The sequence below is a fragment of the Photinus pyralis genome, unplaced genomic scaffold, assembly GCF_008802855.1.
Source record: "Photinus pyralis isolate 1611_PpyrPB1 unplaced genomic scaffold, Ppyr1.3 Ppyr1.4_LG4, whole genome shotgun sequence".
NCBI classification, from domain to species: Eukaryota; Metazoa; Arthropoda; class Insecta; order Coleoptera; family Lampyridae; genus Photinus; species Photinus pyralis.
This window is the reverse complement of record NW_022170511.1, coordinates 42,493,506-42,520,045: the sequence shown is the minus strand read 5'-3', so window position 1 is coordinate 42,520,045 and position 26,540 is coordinate 42,493,506. Positions and strand designations below refer to the sequence as shown.

The 26,540-nt window shown below is 37.4% G+C and overlaps 3 protein-coding genes across 11 annotated transcripts in view; 1 reads left to right on the top strand and 2 right to left on the bottom strand.

Annotated features, from left to right (window-relative positions):
• Positions 1-26,540, bottom strand: part of LOC116168193 (AF4/FMR2 family member 1) — a 204,294-nt gene that overhangs the window by 4,820 nt on the left and 172,934 nt on the right. For all 6 annotated transcript variants that reach the window (XM_031483877.1, XM_031483876.1, XM_031483879.1 and 3 more), the window contains 6 exons: positions 24,114-24,215; positions 23,769-23,805; positions 9,545-9,578; positions 4,252-4,362; positions 1,530-4,088; positions 28-222 (listed from right to left, as the gene is read on the bottom strand). In XM_031483877.1, the coding sequence (XP_031339737.1) occupies positions 28-222; positions 1,530-4,088; positions 4,252-4,362; positions 9,545-9,578; positions 23,769-23,805; positions 24,114-24,215 (3,038 nt within the window). The remainder of the gene's footprint in view (positions 1-27; positions 223-1,529; positions 4,089-4,251; positions 4,363-9,544; positions 9,579-23,768; positions 23,806-24,113; positions 24,216-26,540) is intronic.
• Positions 16,924-18,344, top strand: LOC116168195 (myb/SANT-like DNA-binding domain-containing protein 3). 3 transcript variants are annotated; one of them, XM_031483884.1, is made up of 5 exons: positions 16,924-17,268; positions 17,431-17,614; positions 17,672-17,779; positions 17,841-17,973; positions 18,021-18,344. In XM_031483884.1, the coding sequence occupies exons 1-5, from the start codon at positions 17,198-17,200 to the stop codon at positions 18,305-18,307; spliced, it is 783 nt and encodes a 260-aa protein (XP_031339744.1). In that variant the 5' UTR covers positions 16,924-17,197; the 3' UTR covers positions 18,308-18,344. The 3 variants fall into 3 exon arrangements, with proteins under 3 accessions (XP_031339744.1, XP_031339746.1, XP_031339745.1); XM_031483886.1 differs by having other exon boundaries at positions 17,373-17,614; XM_031483885.1 differs by having other exon boundaries at positions 17,361-17,614.
• LOC116168194 (putative nuclease HARBI1) lies at positions 17,966-20,215 on the bottom strand. 2 transcript variants are annotated; one of them, XR_004144728.1, is made up of 2 exons: positions 18,212-20,215; positions 17,966-18,167 (listed from the first exon to the last, which is right to left on the bottom strand). XR_004144728.1 is itself a non-coding variant. In XM_031483882.1 (2 exons), the coding sequence occupies exon 2, from the start codon at positions 19,845-19,847 to the stop codon at positions 18,795-18,797; it is 1,053 nt and encodes a 350-aa protein (XP_031339742.1). In that variant the 5' UTR covers positions 19,848-19,855; positions 19,913-19,946; the 3' UTR covers positions 17,966-18,794. The 2 variants fall into 2 exon arrangements, 1 of the variants encoding a protein (XP_031339742.1); XM_031483882.1 differs by having other exon boundaries at positions 17,966-19,855; positions 19,913-19,946.

Sequence of the window (26,540 nt, the reverse complement as noted above, 5' to 3'; positions counted from 1 at the left end):
GGAATGTTAAAAAGAATGTGAACTCACTTTATAAGGCAAAGGGTATCTTTGTACATAGTAAAGGCAGCTTTTTCACTTAGACTTTCCCGTTCCATAGCGTTTCCAGTTAACAGGAAGTAAAGAACCGCTTCCAGGTATAGCATACACTGCTTTATTGTGTCCGGCTCTTTGTCAGCCAAATGCTTTAACCTCTTTGCTTCGCTCAGGTACCGATTTTGGTCTCTGCAATAAATGTTATAATGCTGATTTTCCGAAGAACTAAGTCATATAGATATATGGAATAATGATTAAGTGGCAGATACAACCCACCCCCCTCGCGCACCCCGCCCTCTTAATAGTACTGCACATTATAGGCAAAAGAGTTATAGAGTTCTCCTGTGTTGGGTGGTTTGTAATTTTCCGGAAATGGTAATTGAATCTGAATACTCTCCCCAGCAAAAAAAAGAAGATTCAATGACACTTTCCTGAAAATCGCAAATTACCCATCAACGGCGAACTCGATAACTCTTTTTCCTATAACCTGCGGTACTATCATGGCGGTTTTCTGGAAATTGCAATTACCTTTTCCCAAAAACTATCATGACATTTGTCATCAAATCTCCCTTTGCTTGGGAGATATTCCAAATCTCTTCCCCCCCCCCCCCCCAGAACCCGCCGGTACTACGTTCTTTGTAAAATTGTTCAGGAGATGATTTGGTGAAAAACTATTATGAGAGTCCTGAAGGCTAAACGTTTTGTAGGGGACAATGTAGCACCAGGGATCTGAGGTCCCCAGCAAAAGGAGATTTGACGATTTCACGATTATATCCCGAAAGCAACTGTCATGGTAGTTTTTAGGAAGTGGAAATCAATTCGTTCTATGCGCTAGCTAGAAGGTATGGAGTGCTCTGCTCTCCCCCGATATTTTTAGGAAAATACTAGTACCTACTATGAATTTTGTAGGGAGGGTTGTGAAAGTTTTCTTTTGGGGGAGGGGAAGAGGGTTATTCCATACACGAGAGTTCTAAGGGAAGAACGTTTTGGGGGAGAATGTAACACCTGGGGGTCTGGAATATCCCCCAACAGTACTTTCAGCAAAGGAGAACTCGATAACTCTTTTCCCTATTACCCGCGGTAAAATCATGGGGGTTTTAGCGAAATGGAACCCTCAGACCCCTGGTGCTACGTTCTCTGTAAAACTTGTTAGGAGAATATGATTTGATAATCTACCCAAAACTATCGCGAGGGGCTTGAACACTACTAGAGACCAGTACTTTCAGCAAAGGAGAACTTGATAACTCTTTTTCCTATAACCCGCAGCACTATCATGAACATTGGTGTAATCAAATCACTTTACAATCAAGAGAATCAATTGATTATACAGAAATAAAGAAACCAGTGAAAAATCACTATTGATTCTTGCAAAATCTAAGAAATCGTTTAATAACCTGTGATTTATCAAAGCATTTGCTAGTGCTAACTTCAAGTGAGGGGGACAAATTCTTTAACTTTACTACAAGAAATAATGAAATCATTTCAATGCAACTTACCTTTCCTCATCTTCGGAAGGTTCATCGACCCTTTCAAAGTACGAATGATACTCCCTGACGGGCTGAGACCAATTACCACAGTTACGTTCAGCGGGTGACGGCATAGGTGGCGTTCTCGGTCCTTTCCTTTCGTGATTTGTGGGTGGAACATCTGTTAGATTGTCACTGTCGACATGAGATCTTTGCGAACTTTCCAGCTCGTCTTTCCGCCTTTTGCTCTTGTGATGACCTTTCTCTTTCCTATGCTCCTTCCTTCTACTACTACTATGTGATATACTACTCACTGTAGACAGTGAAGATATCGAACTACAGCTATTAAGCCTTTTACGCTTGTTACTGGAGTTTGATTGACTTTGATTCGAACAATCTGGCTCCTTTTTCCAAACTGGTCTTCGAGTTCCTAAATCACTATCACTCTCGTTTACAATAAGGCTAGTTCTGTCACTTTTACTTTTATTTACAACCTCCGAATACGTGGAACACTTTATTTCAATTGGGGAACTATAAGGGTCAGTCTTAGGTTTCGCATCATTTTGCCTTGTGTCTGCCAAGTCAGCGCGTTGCCGAAGCTCCTCAGATTGTCTTTTACCTAATTTTGGTATATGTCTTAAATGACTTAAATCTATTCTATTCCAGTCAATTCTCACTAATACACTATCTCTTTCAAACTTAGCACTTTCGCTAACTGGTAACTCAGTCTTAGGAATTTCACTAACAGAACGAGGACGTGGCGTAACACCTTTTGCGTCATGGCTGGGAATCGGCGACAAGAGTGTGGGGTTTGACACAGTAGGCATTGCCTCATCCTCCACGGACGAGCTGCTACGTTCGTAATCGCCATCCACAACAATAACATTAACGCCCCCCTTACCCTTACCGCCTTTACCTCCTTTAGCACCACCTTTACCACCCCCCTTGCCTCCTCCTTTTCCACCTTCCGAATCTCGTTTAGGTGTAAACAATTTTCGAAGGGTGTCGCTCTTCTTCTTGTCCTGAATGGACTTGCCTCCAGTATCGACTTTAACCGGACTCTCCACCTTGTTACTGTTTACGAGAGTCCGAGCCAAATGGTCACTATCCGAAGATCTATCATCTCGGTTGCTAATGACATCACTGTCGGAGCTAGACGATCGGCTGCGATTTCGTGGAGGAACGGGTACGGAAGGCTTTTTGGCGGGCGCCCGATCGGAGTCGCTACTATCGGTATCGGTTGTGGTAGGTAAGTAAGGAGCACTTTTCATCATCGAATTTGTCCGACCTTTCCTTCGAAATGGAACAACTGTCTCTTTTTTCTTAGGTGAATCTGTGGCCCTCTTTTGCTTACCATCCTTCACTAAACTATTACTTCTCTCGCGACTTCTATCCATTAAATGGGCGCCGATTTTGTTTTTGTTCATTTTGCCCCATTCGTCGTCCGAATCGTCTTTATTTTTGTTGCGCTCCTTATCTTCGCTTTTGGGTTTGAGCTTATTTGGACGAGGCGGTTCTTTGTGACTGGGTAACCTATCGTTGTCGGAATCACTGATGGACATATCTCGTTTGGAAATCGTCCGCCTTCGTGGTGGTAAGGGTTTGTCGAAGACGGACGGTTTTCTTTCGTCCTCCGAGCTGCTCGGCGAAGGGGGACGTTTCGGAGGCCGGCCCCTTTTCCTGACCGGATTTTCGTTTTCTGACCCGCTTAACGTTTTAGTCTTATGGCTATTGGGAGGCCGTCCGCGCTTCTTTACCCGTACTTCACCATCGGAACCGCTAAGAGACCGTAGTTTGTTCTTTCGAGGACGACCTCTGTTTGATTTTGGTTTTTGATTACCTGGTTCGGGCTTTTTTATATTGGGCGATACCAGCCGCTTGCTTAAGTCGCCGTTGGAAGCACGTATAAAGTGATTCGGTTCCGGGTCGGAATCGCTACACGCGGATTTGGGTCTCGGACTTGCGCGATTGACGGGTTTAGGAATTTTGGTAACCGCCCGATGATCGTCATCACTATCACTGTCCGACATATTGGTAACTGAAGACACTGGTCGCTTACGTCTTTTGGGGCTTTTCGTTTTAACACTGCCGTCCGATTCCGAAAAGCTAGACAATAAAGGCGCGGGAGGTTTAGACGCGAAAGCTTCCGCAACGATACTATCCAGATCTTTCGTTGAATCACTCGAGTCCGAATCATCACTACAGTTCCTTCGGATGTTAGATGAACTTAGAGACAGATTGTGAGATGAACTTTGAAATGGCGACTGAATACGCGGGGATTGCTGCGTTTCCGCTTTGGCCCCATTTTGGTCTAAATACGATGCCAAATTCCACCGCGGTTTCGCTTCTTCTTCCGGCTTTGGCGAGATATGTGGAGGATTTGCTGATGATGGTACGGGAGAGACGCGCGCGTTGGAAGTCGTTATGGTTTCTTCGCCAGTACCATCACTACTAGAATCGCTGTCAGATTCTGAATCAGAGCCCGAATCGCTTGTGGAACTTGCAGCGGCCGAGATACGAGATATGGGCTCTGGAGGACGTTCCATCACAGGATTGCTAGCAGGTGTTGCGGCAATTGGTGATACCAATCTGGAAGGGTTTACACACATATAACCCACCAAAAACAACTCAAAATAATCAAGGGATCTAACTTATCCATGCAGGACAAAACAATAAATTATCATAATGAAATAGGAATTGCATTTCATTTCAACTAACTTAGAAGAATATTTCGCAGAGGGTAGATACTTACTTTTCCACTACATGTAAATTGGAAGGTACTTGCGAAGATGTTGGTGGTGGTAAATTTTTCTCATCTTCACTATCATCTGTATCGGATATATTAAGATCATCGCAAAGTTCCCTGTAAATAAAATACAATTATTTACTTAAATTTTCGGCACTACCCTTCCTCTCCAAAAGCAGTACGTGTGCTTTCGAGCATGTACGAAAACATGTTTACTAAAGTGGCCGAAAAAAAGGATGAGTCATTTGCGTTTTACAGTTGTTACCATACGAAGCAATGTGGAAATAGTTACGAAATCACAACTTGAGATAACAGATCGTTTATTTAAATGTCAGCCTAGTAAATATTGCTCAATTAGTATATGAGAAAGGGAAAATTTAATTTACATCGCCTATACTTGCTAATATCATTAAGCTAAACGCGTGCAGAATTAGGTCTTAATAATTAAGACGCTCGTATTTAATTACAAATTTCTATCTTCAGTTGAAAACCCACTTGTATATTTAACAAACATAAAAACAGCTGTTTTGTTGTAGTACCTTTCGTGGTGCCTGGAAGCGACCTTACTCTTGGGAAAGTTTGGAAGACACAAGGATTCTTTCTTATATGTACTTACTCCCTTTCTTTGTGTCTCACGCAATTTACCAGTTGATTGTTATAATTTAATGCCAGATGTGGTAGCAGACATTCAATACAAAGTTCGCGAAGAATTGGAAATGGTTACAAATTTGACTACTTCATTCAAGTATATCGGTAGGGAAAATATACGGTCGAAAGGTTCTCGTTGCAATTACAAATTCATGAGCATTTCCGTCGATATTTGCTATTGTGTACAGGTGAATGAGAACAGTATGTTCAAAGTTGGAAGATCAAGGTTCAGTTCGACATTTAAATTACTGCACGTTTGTGTCGAAAGTTTTATTAGCACATTTTCAAAATGCAATTACCCTACCAATGCACTCTAAATCCAATATTTTAGGGATACCCAATTTAAAAATCCAAGAAAACTGCATGTGTTCACTAAAAAAATATCAGCGAGTTTGTTTTTAATTATCATCCAACAACGAATTTCGAATGGTTTTCATCGCTCCCTGTTTTTATTATGCAGTTTGTACAAAGGGCCCCAATTTCAGGCCTAAGTACGCGTGGACCCTGTCCACCCTCCTATCGTAATCCAGAATGTACAATGTACTCACAAGAAACCAAACAGTTGATGTCATTTACTCGAAACTCACAAGTCATAAAAATTTTATTAGCACAATCAGAAAGCTGAGAAAAAATTACTAATGGTTTGTTAAATTATTTTTTTATATTTTCGAGAACGCGCTGGCGGCGTTCGTTTTTTTTAAAAATGTCATCGACTGCTAAGGCCGTTAGCCGCTAGCATTCATTTATTTTTGTTTTTTGAAAACAAATGAACGTCAGCAGCTGATAACCTTAGCAGTCGTTTCCATGTTAAAAAAATTTAACGCCAGCGCATTCTCGAAAATGACATTTTTGGATTTTTTGCCCTGCATACTTTCATAACATAATTCTGCACAACTTTGCCCATTTCAGAATATACTTTGGCGGTATACGAGACGAGTGAAAATGAAAAAAAAGTCATCATATATAGGGCAAACTTTTTCCCAAAATGCCTCTTTCGGTTCGATTTTAAAGATTTAGACATTTTGCTTTTTCTACAAACCTTTTTTTTCATTTTTGTTGTGATCAAATATTGGCCAGTTTTGAGTTTTTTGAATTCTACTCGCCACCTGAATACCTTACTCTGGAAAATTAGGGTTGTCCATAATTTCATAAGGGCATTTAAACGTGATAACTTTGTTTTTCTGCAGATCCTTGATCTTTTTCAATCTGCCTTTACCTTTCTGTTTAATTCTCAATGTCCGCACTGTAACAACCATTTCACTTAAAGGATTAATAAAATTTCCAATCCGATAATCCAAACCACAGATTTATTTTTCCTGGTTTTCGTGCTTGAAGTAGAGTCGTACTAAAACTCCCATAGAATTTCGAGGTTTGTTTTGGGGAAGCGATCTTATTTGGTTTTGAGTAGAATCACTCAAATCATTAAGAAAACTTTCAGCATATTGTCACTGTTGCGATTCAATCGGGCAATTTATGATAAGTGGATTAAAAACACTTCTGGTGTTAAAAAAAACTGTACCTACTCGGATATTTTTAATTAGAATGAAATTATGCAACACGTTTGCACTATTTTGCATGGATCTATTTTCAAAGTTTGTACCACACTTTAATAAAACGAAGTATCTAACTTGAAACCCATTGGCGTGTTAGATACACAAATTGCTACCTATGAATTTCATTCTGTATACTTTAAATGACATACACTTAACATTGAAAAACGATTTCCAGTTAAGTAGATGATTACATACGTCCGATTTCATGAAATTACATCTAAAGTGGAACAAATCGTGAATGTTTATAAGCAATGCGCAATTCTGCAAATTAAATATCAATATATAATTATTGAGTATAAACTAAGGTGAGGTGATTATTTTACGAAAAAAAATGGTATTAAATTCACCTCAAACTAGGAAGTCCGCGATCATTAGGAATATAATTCTGATTTGACATCGATCCGCTAATGAGCTAATCAACGATTCCCGGGAATGAGAATTCCGATTAATCAGTACTGCCTTTTATAGATAGTTATTAACATCAAAGAATTCAAAGGCTACGCGGAAAATTTGGACCAAAAAGAAGGGCAGCTTGAATTCAAGCCCAAAACAAATCCGCTGCTCATTCGACGAACTAATTGCATTGTCACTCCAATAATTCCGATCAATTCAAAGATTCGAATATTAGTATAACTATAAAGCTAGCACTACTGCACTGCTTAAGTTTTTAAGATAAAAGTTGTGTCTGACAAACCAAGTCTACAACCAAATTGCGTACCATACTTTTTCTACGACCTCCGTGAATTTCAAAATGAAAATAAGGCAAAACCCAAAACGACGTCTGTTGACAGTTGTGTAGATAATTATCCCTTCAAAAAGTGCGTGATCTATTCTAATTTTTTTCATTACGCACGGGTGTACGTAATGGGCGCCTTTAAATTATACGTAATGACCTCATTTTCAGGGAGGTCCTAGAAAAAGAATATGAAATAGCTTTGGTTTATTGTGCCCCTCTCAATCTCAATTCCTGGTTGTGCCACTGAGTGTAAACATACTAGAATGGATGGTGTCGAACTGTTTCCACACAATTTGAAATATAAATCTCGTCACAGAGAGTGTAGTGCAGCGATTTCATTTGATGGTGGAAATTTACTGCACGGACGAGGCCACAATACCTACAAGAAGTCAGTATGCATTTTGCAGAAACTTGTGAGACGGGGATGTAGCTATCTTAGGGTCTTACGTGTTGCAAGCTTAAATGAACTATGTTTCCAACGTGATGGTGCCCCTTGCCACTTCAACCGTGCCGACCCTATTTTGCCTAATAGCTGGAATGAACGGGGAGAACAAGTAGCTAGCAAGGCCGCCTATGTGTTCAGAACTTACACCGCCTAGACTTTTTTGGAAACAAATTGTGACCAAACTAATTCCCAAATAATCCCCAACGCAACAGATTCCAAAGAGACGCAGGATGGGCGCAGGTATAAATTAAATTGATCAATTAATATTTGGATGAGTTTTCCTTAAGTCAAAGCATGGATCGTCAACATCAGCTGATCATACGACAACTTTGCAAAAAAATCGGTTCTTTTCAGAACCACTAAATCTTTCTTTAAAAGGAAAGATAAGGGAGCTAAATTGGTTAACTTGTTTAAAAAATTGTAGCACGGTCTATCAATTTATTTAAAATCACTTACGATTCCAGTTTTTCACTTCAAAGGTCGTAATGAAAAACTGTTCGACAATTTTGTTCTGAAATAAGACCACAGAAAATTTTGTGAAATTCCGATCTGGATAATCCAAACAAGAATTTCCGTCGGATTGTTTCTATGACGTTACAGCAACGAATTACAGATTCGGCATTTCCATGTTAAAAGATTAAAAGAATTTTTATTCTTACCCCCAGGCCCCCGGTTAGGGGGTAGAAATTTTGAAAAGATTCTTTAAAAATGGAAAAAAGCATACCCGTAGCACAATATTCAATACCAAAGACAAACGGTTTTCCATCCTGCGTAATACTTCTCATGGTTGTTGAAAAATAAATTAAAAAGAAATGCGATTATGGGCAGTATAGCTTCAAAAGGACATTGGCGATTCTCGATTTATTTGAAAAACGTTTGCCTTGGCCCCCTCTATCACCAAATTTCTTGGGCATCCCTCAAATATAACACCCTATAGGCATATTGCCAACTTTACATCCCCCATATCAATTTCCGGAAAATCAACAATTAAAAACTGGAACATGTCCAATTTGTATAGAAGAAAGACTACGCTCACCGTAATCTTACATCTCATCATTTTCTTCGGGGGAACCACTAACATACAATATTAAAACAGCCCGATTGGCTCCTTTTGATTTTTTTCGATTAGTGGATGTGTTACATACTCGTATTTCTATTAATTATAAGAAACCCAATGAATCAAATGTTCTAAGGGCCAGTATTTTATCTCAACTTTAATTTATCAGACAGTTACATACAAGCAAATTCAAATATTAATTTTTATATGGCACATCCCGTTGAATGAGCTTTCGAATGACCCCCCCCCCCCCCACCCAAGGGGCTGAACTGCAAGACTTGAGGTTAAATTTCGCAATCTGCAAACTTTATTTGGGAGACCCTGTATATTCTGGCTTATTTCGAGTGATTACCTACAGACTGACATTTAAATATTTTAAGAAGAAAATGAATCCGAAAAGCTCATCCCGTGCATATTGCAAATTAAACATTAACATAATATCTCGGAGATCTTTTCAGAGAGGAATTGTACTGCGAATGACAAACAAAAGTTACGCCACTGTTCAATAACTGCCAAGTGAAGCGAAACTTCTTTGCGCATCACAAAAAGCGCAATTAATGTAACGCGCAAAAAACTATGTGTAAGCAGAGTTAGTAATTAAAATAACTAACGCGCAAAAAACTATGTGTAAGCAGAGTTAGTAATTAAAATAACTATTTCTAATTATTATAGAAATAAAAATGGGAATGCCTACTTTACGTTAAAAAAGATAAATGTTAATTATTAACTACGTATTTCTAGGTACTAAACACGTTGACGTAGTCTCTACCGAAATTTTTCTTATCAGAAAGTCATTGCTTATCGCAATTGAATAGTTAATTAAGCATGCAAATGAAGTTAATTAAATGTACGATACTTACGACTGCTGCCGAGGGACGGACTGACGTTCTCGTCCTGAAAGAAAACAATAACAGAATGTTAGAAGTGATGATGGTGGTGGCACGGTCGCGATGCCACCTGTTGTAGGTAGCGCATTGCACACCTGCAGCCAGGTGATTCAACCAAACCACGACACAAAGCAAAAGTCTGTTCCGATAGGCGACAAAGAGGATGAAGCCTCGTCGGAAGCTATCATCGCGTCCAAATTCCCCAACTTGGCACTCTCAAAACTAAATTGCTTAATATTTTGAAATCGCCACTGAATATTAATTGAGGAATGAACTACGAACGTGCCGGTGGGAGGAGGAGGAGGAGTTTGCGACTATATGAAAACGTAAACGACACGATTATAGACGTAAAAGAGCGTTCACCCGCCGCGGCGAACCTCATTTGCCCATTCTGGACATACTACAAAAGAGTTACGAAACTTGACCGTTAGTACATCAAAACGCGTCACTTTGATTCGACGGCGGCGGCGGAGACGTTCTAAACGTTAACGTCTAAAATCGGACACGTTAAACCACCCTAAAAATTTCGTACGAATACGCTAAGGAGAAGGGGAAATAAAGCAGGTGTGCTCATTTCCCTCTAAGCTAATAATATAAAAGTTTTTAAATTAAAGTAACATCCGGAATAGGATTATCTAAGTCGTATTCGATTTTGTCAGATTTTAGCGGGGCGCAAGTTAAGGGAGTACCATGAGAAGCGCAATCCCGGCCGAACATTACACGGACGACTTCTCGCGAGTTTTTTGACACCTTCAAAGCTTTTGCCAATTTATAGGTAGATGGTAAAGAACAGCTGTGCTTTTTTTTGAAAAATTAAATAACATCATCACGGGATTAATTAAGCAAAAACCGTCGAACACCTGTATCCCCTAAAATAACAAATTTCCAGTTTGTAAGTAAATGTATGTGCCAAACCAATTTGTCATTTACAAGCTGAAGAGCAGTCAAATTTTTTAATGGTCATATACATTCCCAAAACGATGTTCACTACGTCTGAAAATAAACCTAATTTTCAACCGATGAAGTGCGTTCAGATTTACAGTACGTAGTAAACAATGTGACCCACAGACTATATTTTTCCACGTATAGTCTCTCAGCGAGCGTTTCTTCAACCCCTTTATAGAGCTTCTTTCCACCTCGTAGCTCGTGGAAAATTTTTGGCCGGTCAGACGCACTGCTAACATAGATGGAGATCTGACGGAGCCAAATCAGGTGTGAAAGGGATGGGAAATCAATTGGAATCGCAAATCGCCCAATTTCTGTGGCATTGTGGTAAAAGAATTTCTTCATTGCTAATCCAAGTCGTTTCTCCGCGATTGCTGCCTGCAAACGTTCCAAAAGTGCTGAATAGTACTCTCCGGTCATTATTTTCCCCTTTTCCAGGTAATCAACTAGCAGAATAACATTTGCATATAAGACTGACGACTGACGTCATCACCTTCGTGTCAGTTTCCAAGAATTTTAAAACACATTTCAATATTAAAAGAACGGCTGAGCTACGTCAAAAAATTCCAACGCCTTCTTGTGTTCCAATTTCCATGTCACTTTGGAAACTATATCAATTGGACCTTTAACCAACAATGACGCAAAAAGCTATTTTCGGTTAGGACGAAAAACGAGACAAGAGGTTCAAGAGGAACTTCCCGACGTGTCTACCGTAACTAGCATTACCTACATGCACAGATTGGCGAGCATTATTTGGAATATGACAATAGAATAACTGGAATTCTGGCATTACGAAGTATTACCTACTATGTCAAGGGCGATGTCAAGGGTTACCTACAGGGGTCAAACGTTTCGATTTTACAAACTATGTACATATTTTTTTGGCGTTATGACTTGATCTAAAGCTCGATCTAAGGCAAAACTAATGCCACTTCTTCTCTATACAGCTATTTAATTTAATTTTTTAATCCGACGTTTCGTGTTTACGGAACCATGATCAATTTCATTTTTTTTTAAATACGGCTCTGATATTCCGATATCATATTCTTAAAGCCCTTTTTATTCTGAATTCAATGATGTACTTTATGGTTGAATTGCGATTTAGCTTTTTTTCGGGATTAATTAAGAACATTCCCATTACAGAAGGGTTTCGGTTGGATTAAATGAAACATCCTACCATGTGAAACTTTTCTGCTTTAGAAAACATAATTAAGTAGTAGATAAAATTATTAATTATTATACAATTAATTATTGTCCAAAGGTATAACACCCCAATATCACCAATAAAAGTATGCTTTGGAAAACAAATGAATGTGGTAATGCCGTATTTGAACTGCCGGTAACGTTGGTTTTTCCACATATTACTTTGGTGTTTAATTTAGTATTTTTTCTATTAATTATGTTTTCTAACGAAGAAAAGTTTGACATTGTGGCATATCTCAGCGTGTTTTCGGCCAATCGAAATTGTTCTGTTGCGTAGTGCGGTTGCGGTGATTTAGAAAGACGTCGCTCATTTTTGCGCACGGTACACAAGAAAATGCCAAAAGAATATGAATGTTCCTTATCAAATAATATGGAATGATGAGAGTATGATAGGAATAATGGCATTTTCAATGGACAAGTCCACTATTGGTCTGGAACCAATCCACGTTTAAACAGAAGTCAGGGCATCAACACCGTTTTAGTTTTAATATGTATGGGCTGGTATTTTCGGTACAAGAATTGTAAGACTATTTATTTACCACCATACTCTCAACCTTAACCTCGGAGGGCTACACCATTGTTTAAATACTTTTAAACAATGGCTACACTTACATTTACTGTATCGAGTAGTGGATAGGAAAAAGTGCTTAGCACCTCGCTTAGCACCCTTTAGGGAACACCCTGGTAACAGTAACATTTGACAACGGAATAAGAATAAGGGGGTCAGTTCTGGAAGCATTTGCTAAAATTACTCCACAATTGTTTTTATTCAAATTCGTTTTTTGTTGTATTTCAATGCTTACTACTTACTATCTTCTGTTCATTTAATTAGATTTGTTTTTGTTTTATCTATTAAATTACTGTATCAATTCACTGATTGGATTGCTATTAAATACGTAATGATATAAAAACCGTTAATTGTCCTAGCTGACTATTTATTAGAAAAAATCTGCAGACCCGTAATAGGAATTTTCTTAATTAAGCCCGAAAAACAGGCTAATCCGCAGTTAAACCTTAAATTACATTGGATTCATAATAAAAAGGGATTTATGAATATATCAGAATATCAAAAGTGTATATTTAAACAATGAACTTGATGATTGCGTACTGTGTAGAGACGAACGTCGGATTAAAAAAATTAACGCTATACTTTAAAGAGCATCAAAGATTGGTTATGCTTTCGGTCAAACATTTATGCCAGATGAAAATAGTTCGTAAAATCTAGATTCTTTCACAATCTTCATTTCAAAAACCAAAAAATTGTTCAGGGATTTCTAAACGCTATCTTCTTAGATATTTGATTGGGCAACTTTTCTCCCATTTAACCAAATTTGTATCTCTAGAATGCACATAGTGGCCCTCGGATACAGTGTATTTCGCGAGGTATTTCGAAAACATTTTGAAATTCGTAAAAAGTATGTAAAACGGAAGAGGTAGAGGAATTTTATACAGTTTTTACTCCCCTTGCACGATAATGGAATACTGCACATAATTTTCGTCTTGCGAGTCATCTGTAACCACTTCAGAGAGTAAGAAAATATGACAATATTCGCAGATAGATAGATAGGTATAGACTTAATGTAAGTAGTTGGTATAAATAAAGATCATGAACGGAAAAATCGAGGAAAAAACGAGGGAAAAAATGAAGTGAATTACTTACTTTGCAAGGCAACAAAAATAAGGAATCTTTTGGAATTTACCGAGGAAAGTACCGAACAAATGTAAAAGGATACTCTCCATGTATAAAAATATATATTTTTACATAGTAAGAAGCGTAATACTCCAAAACCTAAGCAAAGCTGTTAATTCCATCCTATCACCTAATATCGTTTCCGAGAAAAATTTTGGGTCTTTTGGAATTCCTTAAGGAAACATTCTGGACCCTGGGTTTGTTTCGAAAAAAATGTTAGTTTGGTCCCTCCTATCACTTGGAACATAAACTGAAATATACTCAGCACAACATCCCATGATATTCCTATAAGTATTTTATTTATTTATTTTTGCCCTTTATTTTTAAGTGGGTGGGATTCCAGCCAAGGCCGCTTTACCAGCCTACACTATACATTTACAAATATCCATGACCGAAACATCTCGTCCAAACCTCGTTATCGAAATATACCACCCCATCGACAGCAACATATCGCTCTTAGGTACACAGATAAACTCACAGAATAAGATTGGAGATATGATGGTTCAAAATAATGTCGGAGACGGAATTCGCGTTTTAAAAATGTGTATACCAGATTTCAAGACTTCAAAACAATTTAAATTAATTTCTATGTGATTTCAAGTAATTTCAGATGCTTTTTAAACTGATTGGAAGGAAGATAGAATTTTACCAATTTTCAATTCAATTCAAACTTCTGTACCAGCCGGAAGGTTATCTTTTCGTTTTCCTTATTTTTGGTAATTCCTAGTTTTATAAAATTCATGACAATTACTTTGAAGAACCAACTCGTTACTACAACTTTCGTATCCAAGATTAAAGAGCTTGAAAAATATAAAATTTTAATATAAAAATACATGTCGAGTTGAAAGAATCGAAAATTGACGTTTCTCAGTAACTTATTGCAGCGTTAAGATCACTCTAGTCTAGGTAAACGTTAAAATTTCAAAAATCCTGTTACTTTGAAGACTCGTTGTTAAGTCCCAAAATTTGAGTTTCCTTTTCAATTTTTTTCACAGCAGCCATTCACATTCTATAGCAAGATAGCCCACCCCTAAACATTGGTGCTAACAAAATCACGATCTCGACGAACTTTGGCCCTTTAAACATGAATAGTTATTTACATAAAAGTCAGGAAAATGACATTACTGGCGAGGAAATATTGAAGTGCGGGGCGCCTTTGGGCCCGAGTACTTTAATTTCCTTTTCAGATAATGACATTTTACTGACGAGTTTTGTATTAAATTTTATCCGAAATCGTCTTTTAATACAAAATTTCAATTTTTATATATAACTTTTTATTAATGTCAATCTGTCAGTGAGACAGGAGTCATTATAAAGGCCGAGTACTTTAATTTCAGGTAATGTCATTTTACTGACGAGTTTTGTATTAAATTTTACCAGAAATCGTATTGTGATATACAATTTCAATTTTTATATAGAACTTTAGATTAATGTCAATCTGTCAGTGAGCAATGTCACAGGTGCGGCCAGTAAAGTGACAAGCGGCAGGAAACGTACTCTGCTCTGCCTCAGTCATGGAAACTGACAGAAAGTAGGCATGAAAACGAAGGTTTCGGGACGATGTTGGGTAAAATATCAGAATCAATTAATTTTTGTGAATTCAAAAACAGTTACAACTGCCATATCACACGATGATTAAAAGTTCATCCCCAGTTCCACCAATCTCGTCTGTAAAATGTTCAATAAACTCCTAGGAATGCATTATAATAAAAAAAAAGTGGCCTGTGGTCGCGGGCGATACCTCGCATGATACGATATTCTGTTGTATCATGACTTTGACTACATATTACATTGTAATAAAAACAGCACTCGACAAAAATGTTATTCCGAACGAAAGGTAGTGAACTTGAACTTGAACAGAATGCAGTGTTTGGAAAACTGATCCCCCTTCCTCTTTAAGACTAGGTAAATGCAAAATTGGCAAAGTTATTATATGCCTGATGTAGTGTAGGTTTTATTCTCGGTTTTATTAGCTTTGATATGAATGATATGAACTATGAAGAATTATGCTGCAGTCGCTTCTTTTCGTACGCAAGATCAAAAAATTCGTTGAATGTTCAATGTGGTGTAGTTTCAACGGTGCAAAGATAGTGTGCTGTGTGGGTACCGTTGAGCATTTATTTTGTTGCTATTTGGCCTTGGGTAGTAAGTAATGGACAATATTTTAATCATAGTGTGGGTGTGTGAATCGCTTTTCTAAGTGACATTTTCAAAATATATTTTACTTTCATTTTCTGATCTAAATTCCATCAGTAAGTATGGAAATAGTAGATTCTATTCAATCTATTTGAAAATTTGTTATATTTTTAATAGGGGAAGATGAATCGCTTAGTGATAAATAACCGATTTAAATTTACCCATTCTGTTATTTTCTATAGGATTTACTACTGAATTTCAGTATTATTCTCGGTATTCTCGGTTTACCCGAGGTCAGATAGCCCAATAGCTGACCTGGCCAGTCTAGGGAATTAACCTTTACACGAGGCCAGTTCATTGGAACCACTTAGAACGGCCAGTTGGCTCGGAAATGTCCCCCAGGAAGAGTTGGAAAAGAAGAAAGAATGGACCAGAAAATGGATGTTGGGAAGAGATTCAGGCTGTGCATCATCTCAGTTGCTCAATTGAATTGGTTGCATAAACACTTTTTCCCCTTATACTATTCGGCGAATTTCATCCTCGTCATACCAGGGATTAAGCTGCGGCCGCATTTTGCGATCGCGAAGGCGAAATTGCGACATTGTTGAGGCAGGAAATTTGAGTTTCCATGACAGAGGCAGAGTAGACTACGTTTCCTGTCGCTTGTCACTTTACTGGCCGCAACCTGTCACTTTACTGGCCGCATTTTTGACATTTCCAAATGTTTATAATAACTCCTGTCTCACTGACAGATTGACATAAATAAGGAGCTATATATAAAAATTGAAATTTTGTATTAAAAGACGATTTCGGATAAAATTTAATACAAAACTCGTCAGTAAAATGTCATTACCAGACTCGGAAATTAAAGCACTGGGGCCCAAAGGGGCCTCGCACTTCAATATTGCCTCGCCAATAATGTATCATTTTCCTGACTTTTATGTAAATAAGTTTACCCAGAATCGTCCTGAAACCTTCATTTTCAGGCCTACTTTCTGTCAGGAAATTTGAGTTTCTATGACAGAGGCAGAGCAGACTACGTTTCCTCTCGCCGTCACTTTACTGACCGCACCTGCCACTTTACCGGCCGCATTTGTGACATTGCTAAATGTCTATAATGACTCTTGTCATCACCACAGAATAAGACCTCTCGTAAGACCTTCACAGAACAGAAACATAAATGGCGCTAAATTGTCACTGATTACAGCGTTTCCCGTGGTTGTACGGAGAACTATTTATCGCAGACTCAAATATTTTTTTGCAAAACCTGTAATTTTGCTCGTTACAGGAAATATTTTTATTTCATACTATCTAGTAATCGCCGCTTTCCCAGACTGATTTGAGTCTGGTAAATCGTATTTTACCAGATTGAGGGCCGAATGCACAAACAATAAATAATCAGGCCGTTAGTTAATCGGTATGATTAAATTAAACCTTTGATTAAATTAGATTGGTATGCACAAAACAAAAACACTCCTTGATTAACTAACCAAGGTGATTAAGCATTGATTAAATATTTAGTAAGAATTGGCGCCGGCAACGTTGTACTTTTATGGAAATGTGTGATTTTTTTTACAAAGCCTACTTTAGTGGAACGCTTTTCTTTTTTGTTATCTGTCATCTAATAATCAATTTATATTATTGGGTTAATAATGGAAAAGAAGATACGGGGAAAAAACTTTACCGAAGTGGAAAGAGAACATTTACTCCAAATAATTGAATCGTAAGCAAATTTACATTGTTATTATACTCGTAGTAACTTAGTGATTGTCCTGAATTCGATAAAAGTTCCGGTTGAATTTTGAGTTGTTATAGGTATCATTTTAGCTGCCACAATAATTACAATGATAAAGTTTCTCCGAATACTCATGTTTTTCCAATTTAGTAAGAAACATATACTAGAATCGAGAGTGACGAGCGCCCAGATCCTTCTGCAGAAACAGCAAGCTTGGAAGTGCGTTACAGAAGATTTTAACTCCGAATGTATCAGCAAAAGAACCACCAAGCAATTAAAGCATTTTTATGATAACATAAAGCGGAATGCGAGAAAAGCGGAGGCATCGAGTAATGTAAGTAATATACGTCGTTTGTGTTTATAAACATAGCTATTATCGGTACGATTCTAGAAAGAAAGGTACCGAGAGCAATTAAAAAAAGCTTTCGATGGAGAAATGTCACAAGACGATATAGAAAAGCTTCCAGAAGAAGCTTTATATGCCGCAAAATGTGAAAAGGTAATTTAATCATGAAAGGATTCCGTCATTTTTAATTGTCTGTTTTATTCTTATTTCCAAGGAAGGAAGAAAGAAAACTGGAGGAGGAAGCTGCGAAAGCACCACCAACGACTCAATGAGTCTGGTGCTATCGATAATGGGTGATACGGTAAAGCCTTTACCAAATCCATTTGATAGTGCCAGCTCTTATCACGGTACAAATCAAAGTTTGCATTTACTTAATAAAAACATTGTTTTAAAGATGACGAGGCAATATTGCTATTAGAACCTTCTCCCCCAGCAATCATCCCTGAAGTGGTGGACCAAAGTATACCATCCTGTTCCTTTTCTTCCATAGCTGATCGCCAACCTGCGCCAAAAGGTGGAATAATTGCTGCAAAACGGCGACCTAAAACTAAGATGTCCATTCAACAAATTAAAAAAAATTACTACCTTCAAAAGTTGAAGAATGCTAGGCTGGAATACAGCACTCTCCTAATGGAGAAAAATTTTAAAAAACGCATTTTCATGAATCAATTAAGTAAATGAACATATTTTCTATTCAAATAAAATGGTGTTGATAATATTGACTGTATTTTTATACATTGGTTGGTCATGGTCATGCTAATCCCCGTAAATATAATAACTCTGATCTGTCTGATGGCATCGTCGTTACTAAAAATGTACTTAGGTACCTACTCATAGTTAAATAAAGTCTTTGAAGAAACACACTTGCTGAGAATGCAGGGTCGAAACACTTTAAGAATTACAAAAGAAAAGGTGCATAGTTAAACGAAAGAATTGAAATATTCATAAACAAAACCACATAATAAAATGTTATTTTTCTGCAAGCTCTTTTGGGATTGCCTCCTATTAATGTCAGTACCTATATACCTGACGAAGTCGAAAATCAGCAAAAAAGTATTTCGCTGAAGTTTAAGATGACTTCGCAGTTAGGTGCTGGATTCAGCTGTTTAACTTCTGTGTTCCTTTTTTAAGGAAGTAAATGAACAAATAAACGGACAGAACAAATTTATTAACTGAAAGTAGTATTAACTAGAGCAGTTCTAATGGATGTATTTTCATTCCGGTAACCTTCTGCGATCGGTATGTCTTCAGCTCTGCCTTGATCTTCAAAAAATTCGTTTAAATGGTCATTTGAATCAATGGCAATATTGTGTAAGACCGCGCATGCAACTATTATCATCAAACATACGTGAACAGTATTTCTCAAGCCTAAAAAGAGACAAGGAAACCTTCTTTTTAACACACCGAATGTTCTTTCGATCGTATTCCTTGTTGCCACATGTGACCTGTTGTATCGTTCTTCTGCGGGCGTTCGGGGATTCAAGAAAGGGGTTAAGAGATATTTCTTACAAGCATATCCAGAGTCCCCCAATAAATAAGTTCCTGCTCCGTATTGGTCAGCTTCAAATTCCGGGATTAATGGACTATCATTGAAAATAGTACTGTCATGAACAGATCCTGGCCATCTACTTATTATGTGCCTGATTTTTAATGTGGCATCACATATGGCTTGCACATTAATAGAAAAGAAGCCTTTTCTATTTCTATATAGCTCAGCATTATTTCCACCAGGAGACTGTATCTTGATGTGTGTGCAATCTATAGCTCCAATCACTTTAGGAAACCCTCTGATTCTGTAAAAGCCTCTACAGACTTGTAAAATGTCGTCTTGGTTCTTGGGCATGTTTATAAAATTTGGCCTTTGACGAGCAAGATGTCTGGTGACTCTATTTATCACACGACAGGCAGTACTCTGATTTACGTTGATATGATCTCCAATAACTCTTTGATATGTTCCAGTTGCATAGAACCGAAGAGTTATTAGAAGCTGGGTTAGGCCATCAATACTTTTGTTCCTCTTGGTTTTCGGTTCTATTAAATGTCCAAACATATGAAGCAAATTTTGTACTATTGGCTTCGAAAACCTGTACCTCATTTTGAAATCGATATCATCGTATATTTGAAAAGGATTGTTTCTATCCCTTATAAATCTTATTCTCCTGGCGGGGGCTTCCTCTTCATCGGAGGACGAAGAAAAAGAGGAGAGTGAAATGTCCAACATGAAAATGGCTAAATAAACAGTAAGGAATTATGTTATTTATAAGTAAAAAGTAATTTTTCACTTACATATTATTTCCAAATTTATTTATGAAAAAGTAAGTACCTATTAAAAAATGAACTGAACACAAACTGAGAACTTTAACACTAATTAACAATAAGGAACATCTCGAATAACTATTAGAATAGGTCAAATTATTCTATAAAAATACGTTCCACAAGATCAAATTGAACATTATCAACGAACTGTCAGTTTAATCAGTCAATGAGCACCGGTTAAATTTTGCCGTGATTAAAGCCGACTTGACGGCGTCGTTAATGCTAATTCTTTTTTGTGCATAGGAATTTTAGCTTAATCGATGTTTAACAGTTCCGTTAAATTAACTCATTTAATCAAAGCAAATGTCATTTTTTAATCGAAACAAATGAGTTAACAGCGCCGTTAAGCTTTGATTAACTTTTGTGCATTCGGCCCTGAAAATGTTTACCAGACTGGAAATTTTGCCTAGCAACCGCAACTGACATCCATCTAAACGTGATATTTGATTGATTGATTGATATTCATATTTGTCAAACTACTGTCAGATCAAACAAATCAAGTGATCGACTTTTGCTTTTATTTTAATGTCTACCTACAACATTCTAATCAAAATGGTATTTTAATAGAAATAGAGCAGTATGAAATAAAACGTTTTACATTATTTGTATGTTAAATCAGTTAACGTTACTCGTTTCGAAATTCCTGCCTCAGCTACGCTTCGGCAGTAAACATCTCACTCGTTAACGTAAACCTTGATTTACCATACTCATATGTAAATAACTATTACCGTCAATTTTATACGTACACATGGTTTTACACATGTCAATTTTGACTTTTGAAAGATTTAAAATAGGAACAAGTTATGTGACCGTAAAAAGTGTTGTGTGGCGGATTGTAACGATAAAATATCAAAAAGGCATCGTTTCCCATATTTTGAAACAGATTGTTTTGTGCTCGAAACGCGAAGAGGGTTGAAATGTGCTGTTATTTCTCTCCTATTTATGCAAGGTATTGAATTTATAAATTACCAACGGTATAGTCGCAAAAGGGTGTAGACCAGGGTGTAGACTTAAGTTTTATATTTATATAGACGTAGATACTTATATGGAATTCCTTTTAGATAATGAATAAAAAATACGTTTTAGATAATTCAACAACTTCCACCCTCGCTTCTCAAGTAACAAGTAAGCACCAGGATCAAGTTAACATTTGTTGTCAAAAACTTGTGTGACAATTTGCTGAAACGGTTTTATTACCTCTTGCAACAAAAATATGTAGTCCAAACAGCAATTAAAACCAAATATTTCGTACGACAAATCGTTATATAAGGATCTTCCTAGTGTTTACATCTACAAAGCGTAAGTTCCACTCACTTCTGAGTTTTATATGTAATTTGTAAACATGTAATTTAAGTTCTCTGATGTGTTAAATAATGTAATGTGATTGTATCTAAGTACACTTTAATTTAACAACTGTGTATTCTTTATCAATATTTATGAATTGGATCGAATTGGGGAAATTACTTCATGGCTGGTCACCAGATGGCGCTGCTCTGATTTTGATGATTTAGTTCACAGTACACCCACCAGGGTCCGCCAAAATACCATACAAATTTGTAACATTGCTGTTTCTATTCTGAGAAGGCCGTATTCTGTGGTCATCACTGACTGATTGACATTAATCAAAATTTCCTGGAAAAGTTCTATGAAAATTGAAATTTTATTCGAAAATTTTATATTAAAATACGATTTCGGTTAAAATTTAATACAAAACTCATCACTAAAATGACACTACTTAACTCGGAAATTAAAGTACTCGGCCCCAAAGGGATCTCGTCCTTCAATATTTCCTCGCCAGCAATGTATCATTTTCCTGACTTTTATTAAATAACTATTGTATTTGTCTTGTCTTTAACATTTATTCCTAACCAGCCCATTGATTTGGTAGGGAATATTTCGATAAAGAGAATTTTATGACCTTTGCAATGATGTGTCGCTCGATGGGGGGTGCATACTATAATTTTAAAGTGGGGTAGCTGGGCGTGCGAGAATGAATGCTAAAACTAACGTAAACCTTATCCCTAGCTACCTAAATGGGCGCGTTTTTGCAATTTTTATTATCAAAATTATCAATTACAATCGGTGTTTAATTCTGTCATGAAAGCCCTCAATGGGACCTGTAGGTATGTTACACCCTCTATAGTTTTATTTAGCGGATATACCTCTCCCGTAGGACATAGTAGATACGACGTGGTTTCAGAAAAGAAGAGAATGGGAAGAACATACAGAACCCAAAAAGCACGTGCTTTTTTTGGAGTGTATGAAGAAATGTAAGTAAATGCGAAAATTGTCGAAGGGGGAGGTCTTCCACTTATCATATTATGCCTATCCTGTTTACACTTTACAAGAAAAACGGTCGAACTGGTATATTTGATGGAAATGGTTCCTACCATTCAAACATAATGAAATTTAAATCCGGTGAATACCAGGGGGGATGAAATCGAGAGGGTTTAATTTAAAAGTCAGTGAACAAATGGCTATGTTTCGGGAGATTAATGAAAAAAATACAATCCGCCAAAAATTATGTTTAGGTGCCGATCGATTTTTTCCGATTTATTTCCGCTCCAGGACGTCCACCCTCTGGAATAAGATTCGAACAATCTTAGTGCGAACCAAAAAAAAGGGATATAATCAAATATGCCCCATTTTGAAATCAATAACATGCCTACAAAACCGCATCCTATTAATATTCAATGTTACGGTAGGTGATTTCGGTCGCCATTTCGCTAATAACTTCAATTTGCTGTCGCCATCGCGCGAAAAATTGTCTTTTTTCTATTGTGAATTGTGATTGGTTATGTCAATCTTAAATCCACAGCAAGCGTAATTAAATCAGGGGACAGAAATTACTGTGAATAGGAAGTTCGTTGCTTTTACGCGGTCGAGGTGCTAACAAATAATAGAGGAGGGTTGCTAGAGGAATTAGTTCATATTAATCAACAAGCCGATTTGATTAAGTGATCTACTGTTACATATTTCTTGTTTTGAATCCTACGTGTACCGGTTTTACCGCTTAAAATTTGGAAGATTTGTGAATGTAGCTAATAACGGAACCGAGTTTATCCCTCCTTCTCCTCCGCGCGTAACATAGTTTTTATTTTCATATTACGCACATCAAGTGAAATCTTCTTCACTCACTCTCTGTAAAAAGCAATTTAAAAGTTGGCGTGTACCAATTAGTTCAGGTATATCGAGTGCATTTGGACATGTCAACAACCCGTGGGCAGCCTGAGAACAAACCGTAGCGGAAGCTTTGGATCCTTGCGGGTCAAAGGAGGTTACGCGATCGGAAACAAAGAGTAAGATGGCCGATTTGGAAAACTTACCGCGCGCTCTTCAAGTTCTCTAAGGTTGCGTGCGCACCGATTCCGGCGCAGCCATGTGTTTCCTTCCTCGCGTTATATACAAAGGTTGGCAAACATTTCTAATTAAAACATTAACGACAAACTTAGAGCCGCCAATAAAAGTCGAATATCGTAAAATTAAACACCCCGGCTATTAACGGCACCGGTCCGAATATTCACTAAAAGGCACCGGAACTACTTCACGAAACACGCAAATCAATTATATTTACACACAGCATAGATAAAACAACGTGAGCACAACCGTTTCAAACGTAGTCGTGTGCAGACTGCAGAGTGCACTAACTTGCATCGAAGGCGCCCCTCAAGCCCCCCGAAAGTCGTTTTACATTCCACCCCGTACTGCGGGTTAGGGCTAAATGAGAACGTTCTACGTTTCTATAGCAACAAGGCCCATGAATTGGGGCAGTTGGACGCTCAAACAAACCTTTACAACTACATGTATTAGCAAAATAAACACTTACGCTTCGGTGTGCCTTGCAGTGATGACGCCTCCGTCAACTGTAATAAACACTGCCCATTACTGTCACGCTACTCATTATTTATTTATGATGATGAATCGATACAAAACAACTACCATCTTCCCATTCTTTGATTAACAATCTTTTCTAAACCCTTCCGTTGATTACCACTACATGAATTACGCAATCAGTGAGAGGAGGAGGGCTGCCAACCCTTTTAGTTCGTTAATTGAAAAGTGAATGCCGATTTCCCTCGTCGATCTCATCGCCGTTGCGTAATTGAAGCAAAACGGATAACGGAAGGATTTTGACCGAACGAATAAAAAAAAGAACAACAAAAATACGTACTTTCGGTTGCGTCGTCGTCGGATTGAAGGAAAATTTGCAATCCGGTTCGATGCGAGGAGTTGCAGCGATTGCTGTCAGAGGCGTCGGTACGTCAATCATTTCCTGAAAATAAAAGAAAAAAATGGTTATTGACGCAATTGATATAAAAATGCGATAGTGTCACGTAATGCTTCTACGGTTGTTTTATTCGAGTAGATAAACGCAAAGGAAGTTTATTCATAATTAAGCGATAGTGAACCAATCACCAATACCTATGGAATTTCTAGAAGCTCTCCAACATATCCCTCTGCGCATCATTTAGATTGTTTTGATTAGAGGTTTTTGGGAATCTTCGATTATCATCGATTATGAACGCCCAAAGGACCAATACTCAAGGGAAATTATCATCACTTTCGTATTCTAAGCTCTGCCGCTATTGTGATTCTTCCAATTTATTCTGGTAATTAATAGCAAATGGCCACAGATATATTCTGATCTCAATTTCGATCGTTGAATATTGATTATATTGCTTCCCATTTCCGCTGTTTTGTTGTATCATAGAGTTTTGTGTGTTTCCGGTTGCACTAAAGATCGTCCTAGTTGTTATAGGATTTTTGCATCTAACAATTTAAGTAAGTCAGCAATATCGAAAAATATGAGTTTGCGTTTCCAAATTGAAAAGTGAAAAGTTAAGAGCGAAAAAAAACGCTCAAACACGTCAATTTCTTTGAGTTCGAATTTACCTTGCATTCCCCTCACTAATCCTTCGGGTCCGGACGTTTGGCTGCCGAAATATTTCACTCTCTTTAATGAGCACCCTCTTCCGAAACTCCATGTTGCAGATATTCGCACTTGACTCGCTCAAACGGTTTCAGCATTTATGAGTACAAATTGCAAAATTGTTGTAATTTTGGTAGTGGATTAAATGAAGAATGAATGACGTAAAACTTGAATACAGGGTATTACAACATTTTTGGCTAAAGAGGATATGGGCTTAAAAATTATCCACGAATAAATGTAACTCCATCATATTATCAACTAAAAATCTGGTCGAAAGGATTCCGTTAGGGTCAATAATGCATACAAGATAATCAAAAATCTGGTAGGCCTCCCTTGAGACGAGAACACAGAAGACAATAAAGAGAATTAAAAAAATTGAAGAATTATCGACTTTCAATGAACTTTAGAAGCAAAAATTATAGCCTTTGATACATTTTTGGTAGTTTCTCTGACTGGCTTATTAAAATCAAAGCAGAACAAAGTCTCAACTATTTCAAGAGAAATGTGCGTATCTGGCCGCAACAGTTGAAAATTTTACACGAACATTTGGGGATGGCGAAAAGGACGAGTTCTTTTTTCGCACCCTTGTTTAACGGCAGTAATTGTTGCGCAGATTTTGAAAAAATGTGTACTACCTTGGAAAGAACATACCTAGAAAGCAACGTAAAGCCGCTGAGAAAAAGATAAAAAAAGAAATGCAAATTTTCAAAACCTTCACATTGGAATACTACATCCCGTTCCCGTATATTGATTATAAGGTATTGTTGTTTGTGGTTTTTCCACATACAGGTAGACAAGTGCCTGTACAAGTTTTGCAATAAATATTAAGAATATTGGACTAGTAGGTATCATTAAAACCTGTAATACGAGTAGTCAGGAAAATGACGCTACTGGAAAGGAAATATTGAAATACGAGGCCACAACTAAAACCATACACATTGGATAGACGATTTAAAAAAAAATGGTTTATGGAATAAAACCGTCAGGAAACCGACAGCAACAGTACCACAGCCAGTTGCGAAACCTTCCAATCAAAATATCAATTAAAGTACGTACCATCTTTCACTGTTTAAAACTCTCAAAGATTAAGGAGCACTCTACAGATAAAAAATGTGAAGAGCAGCAACACAAATTAATTTGTTAAACGAAAACTGCGAAAACTCTATAATTAAGCGGCAAATAGGGAAAACTAAAATGAGCGCGTCATTGAAAATAAAAGGCATGAAGGCCGTATTGGTAAATAACGCTCACCTTCACCTTCAAAAACACTTGAGTGCTTTAAGGGGATGGTAAGTTATGGCCTCTCTTGTGGAAAGCTTTCGCAAAGTAAGTATAATTGAATATGAATAGGGCATGATGACACGAGCTTTAGGTTCAACAAGCTTTATAATTGTTATAAATGATTTCATCGCAAACTATTCAGCATTACAGACTGTCATCGTGCCGGACTAATGAAATGTCCTCGGGTATTTAAATGCGATACAAACAGCCGTTATTGCTTAATGATTGATAGATACTCGGAATCGTACCTTTTTCCATAGACCAATCGAAGGGCATTTCGCTAATTAATTGCGAGATGATACCTACTCATTCATTTTTGCCACCCGCACGTTAGTAAGGGACGTATTGCATTCGGGTCAAAAATTACCCTCCACGGAAATACACGTT

Excerpts from the sequence above, each read along its gene's own strand:
- LOC116168195 (XM_031483884.1), top strand. The coding sequence starts at position 17,198 with ATGGAAAAGAAGATACGGGGAAAAAACTTTACCGAAGTGGAAAGAGAA. Across the intron at positions 17,780-17,840 it reads ATGCCGCAAAATGTGAAAAG|GAAGGAAGAAAGAAAACTGG; the intron begins GTAATTTAATCA and ends CTTATTTCCAAG. Across the intron at positions 17,974-18,020 it reads TAGTGCCAGCTCTTATCACG|ATGACGAGGCAATATTGCTA; the intron begins GTACAAATCAAA and ends ATTGTTTTAAAG.
- LOC116168194 (XM_031483882.1), bottom strand. The coding sequence starts at position 19,847 with ATGTTGGACATTTCACTCTCCTCTTTTTCTTCGTCCTCCGATGAAGAG.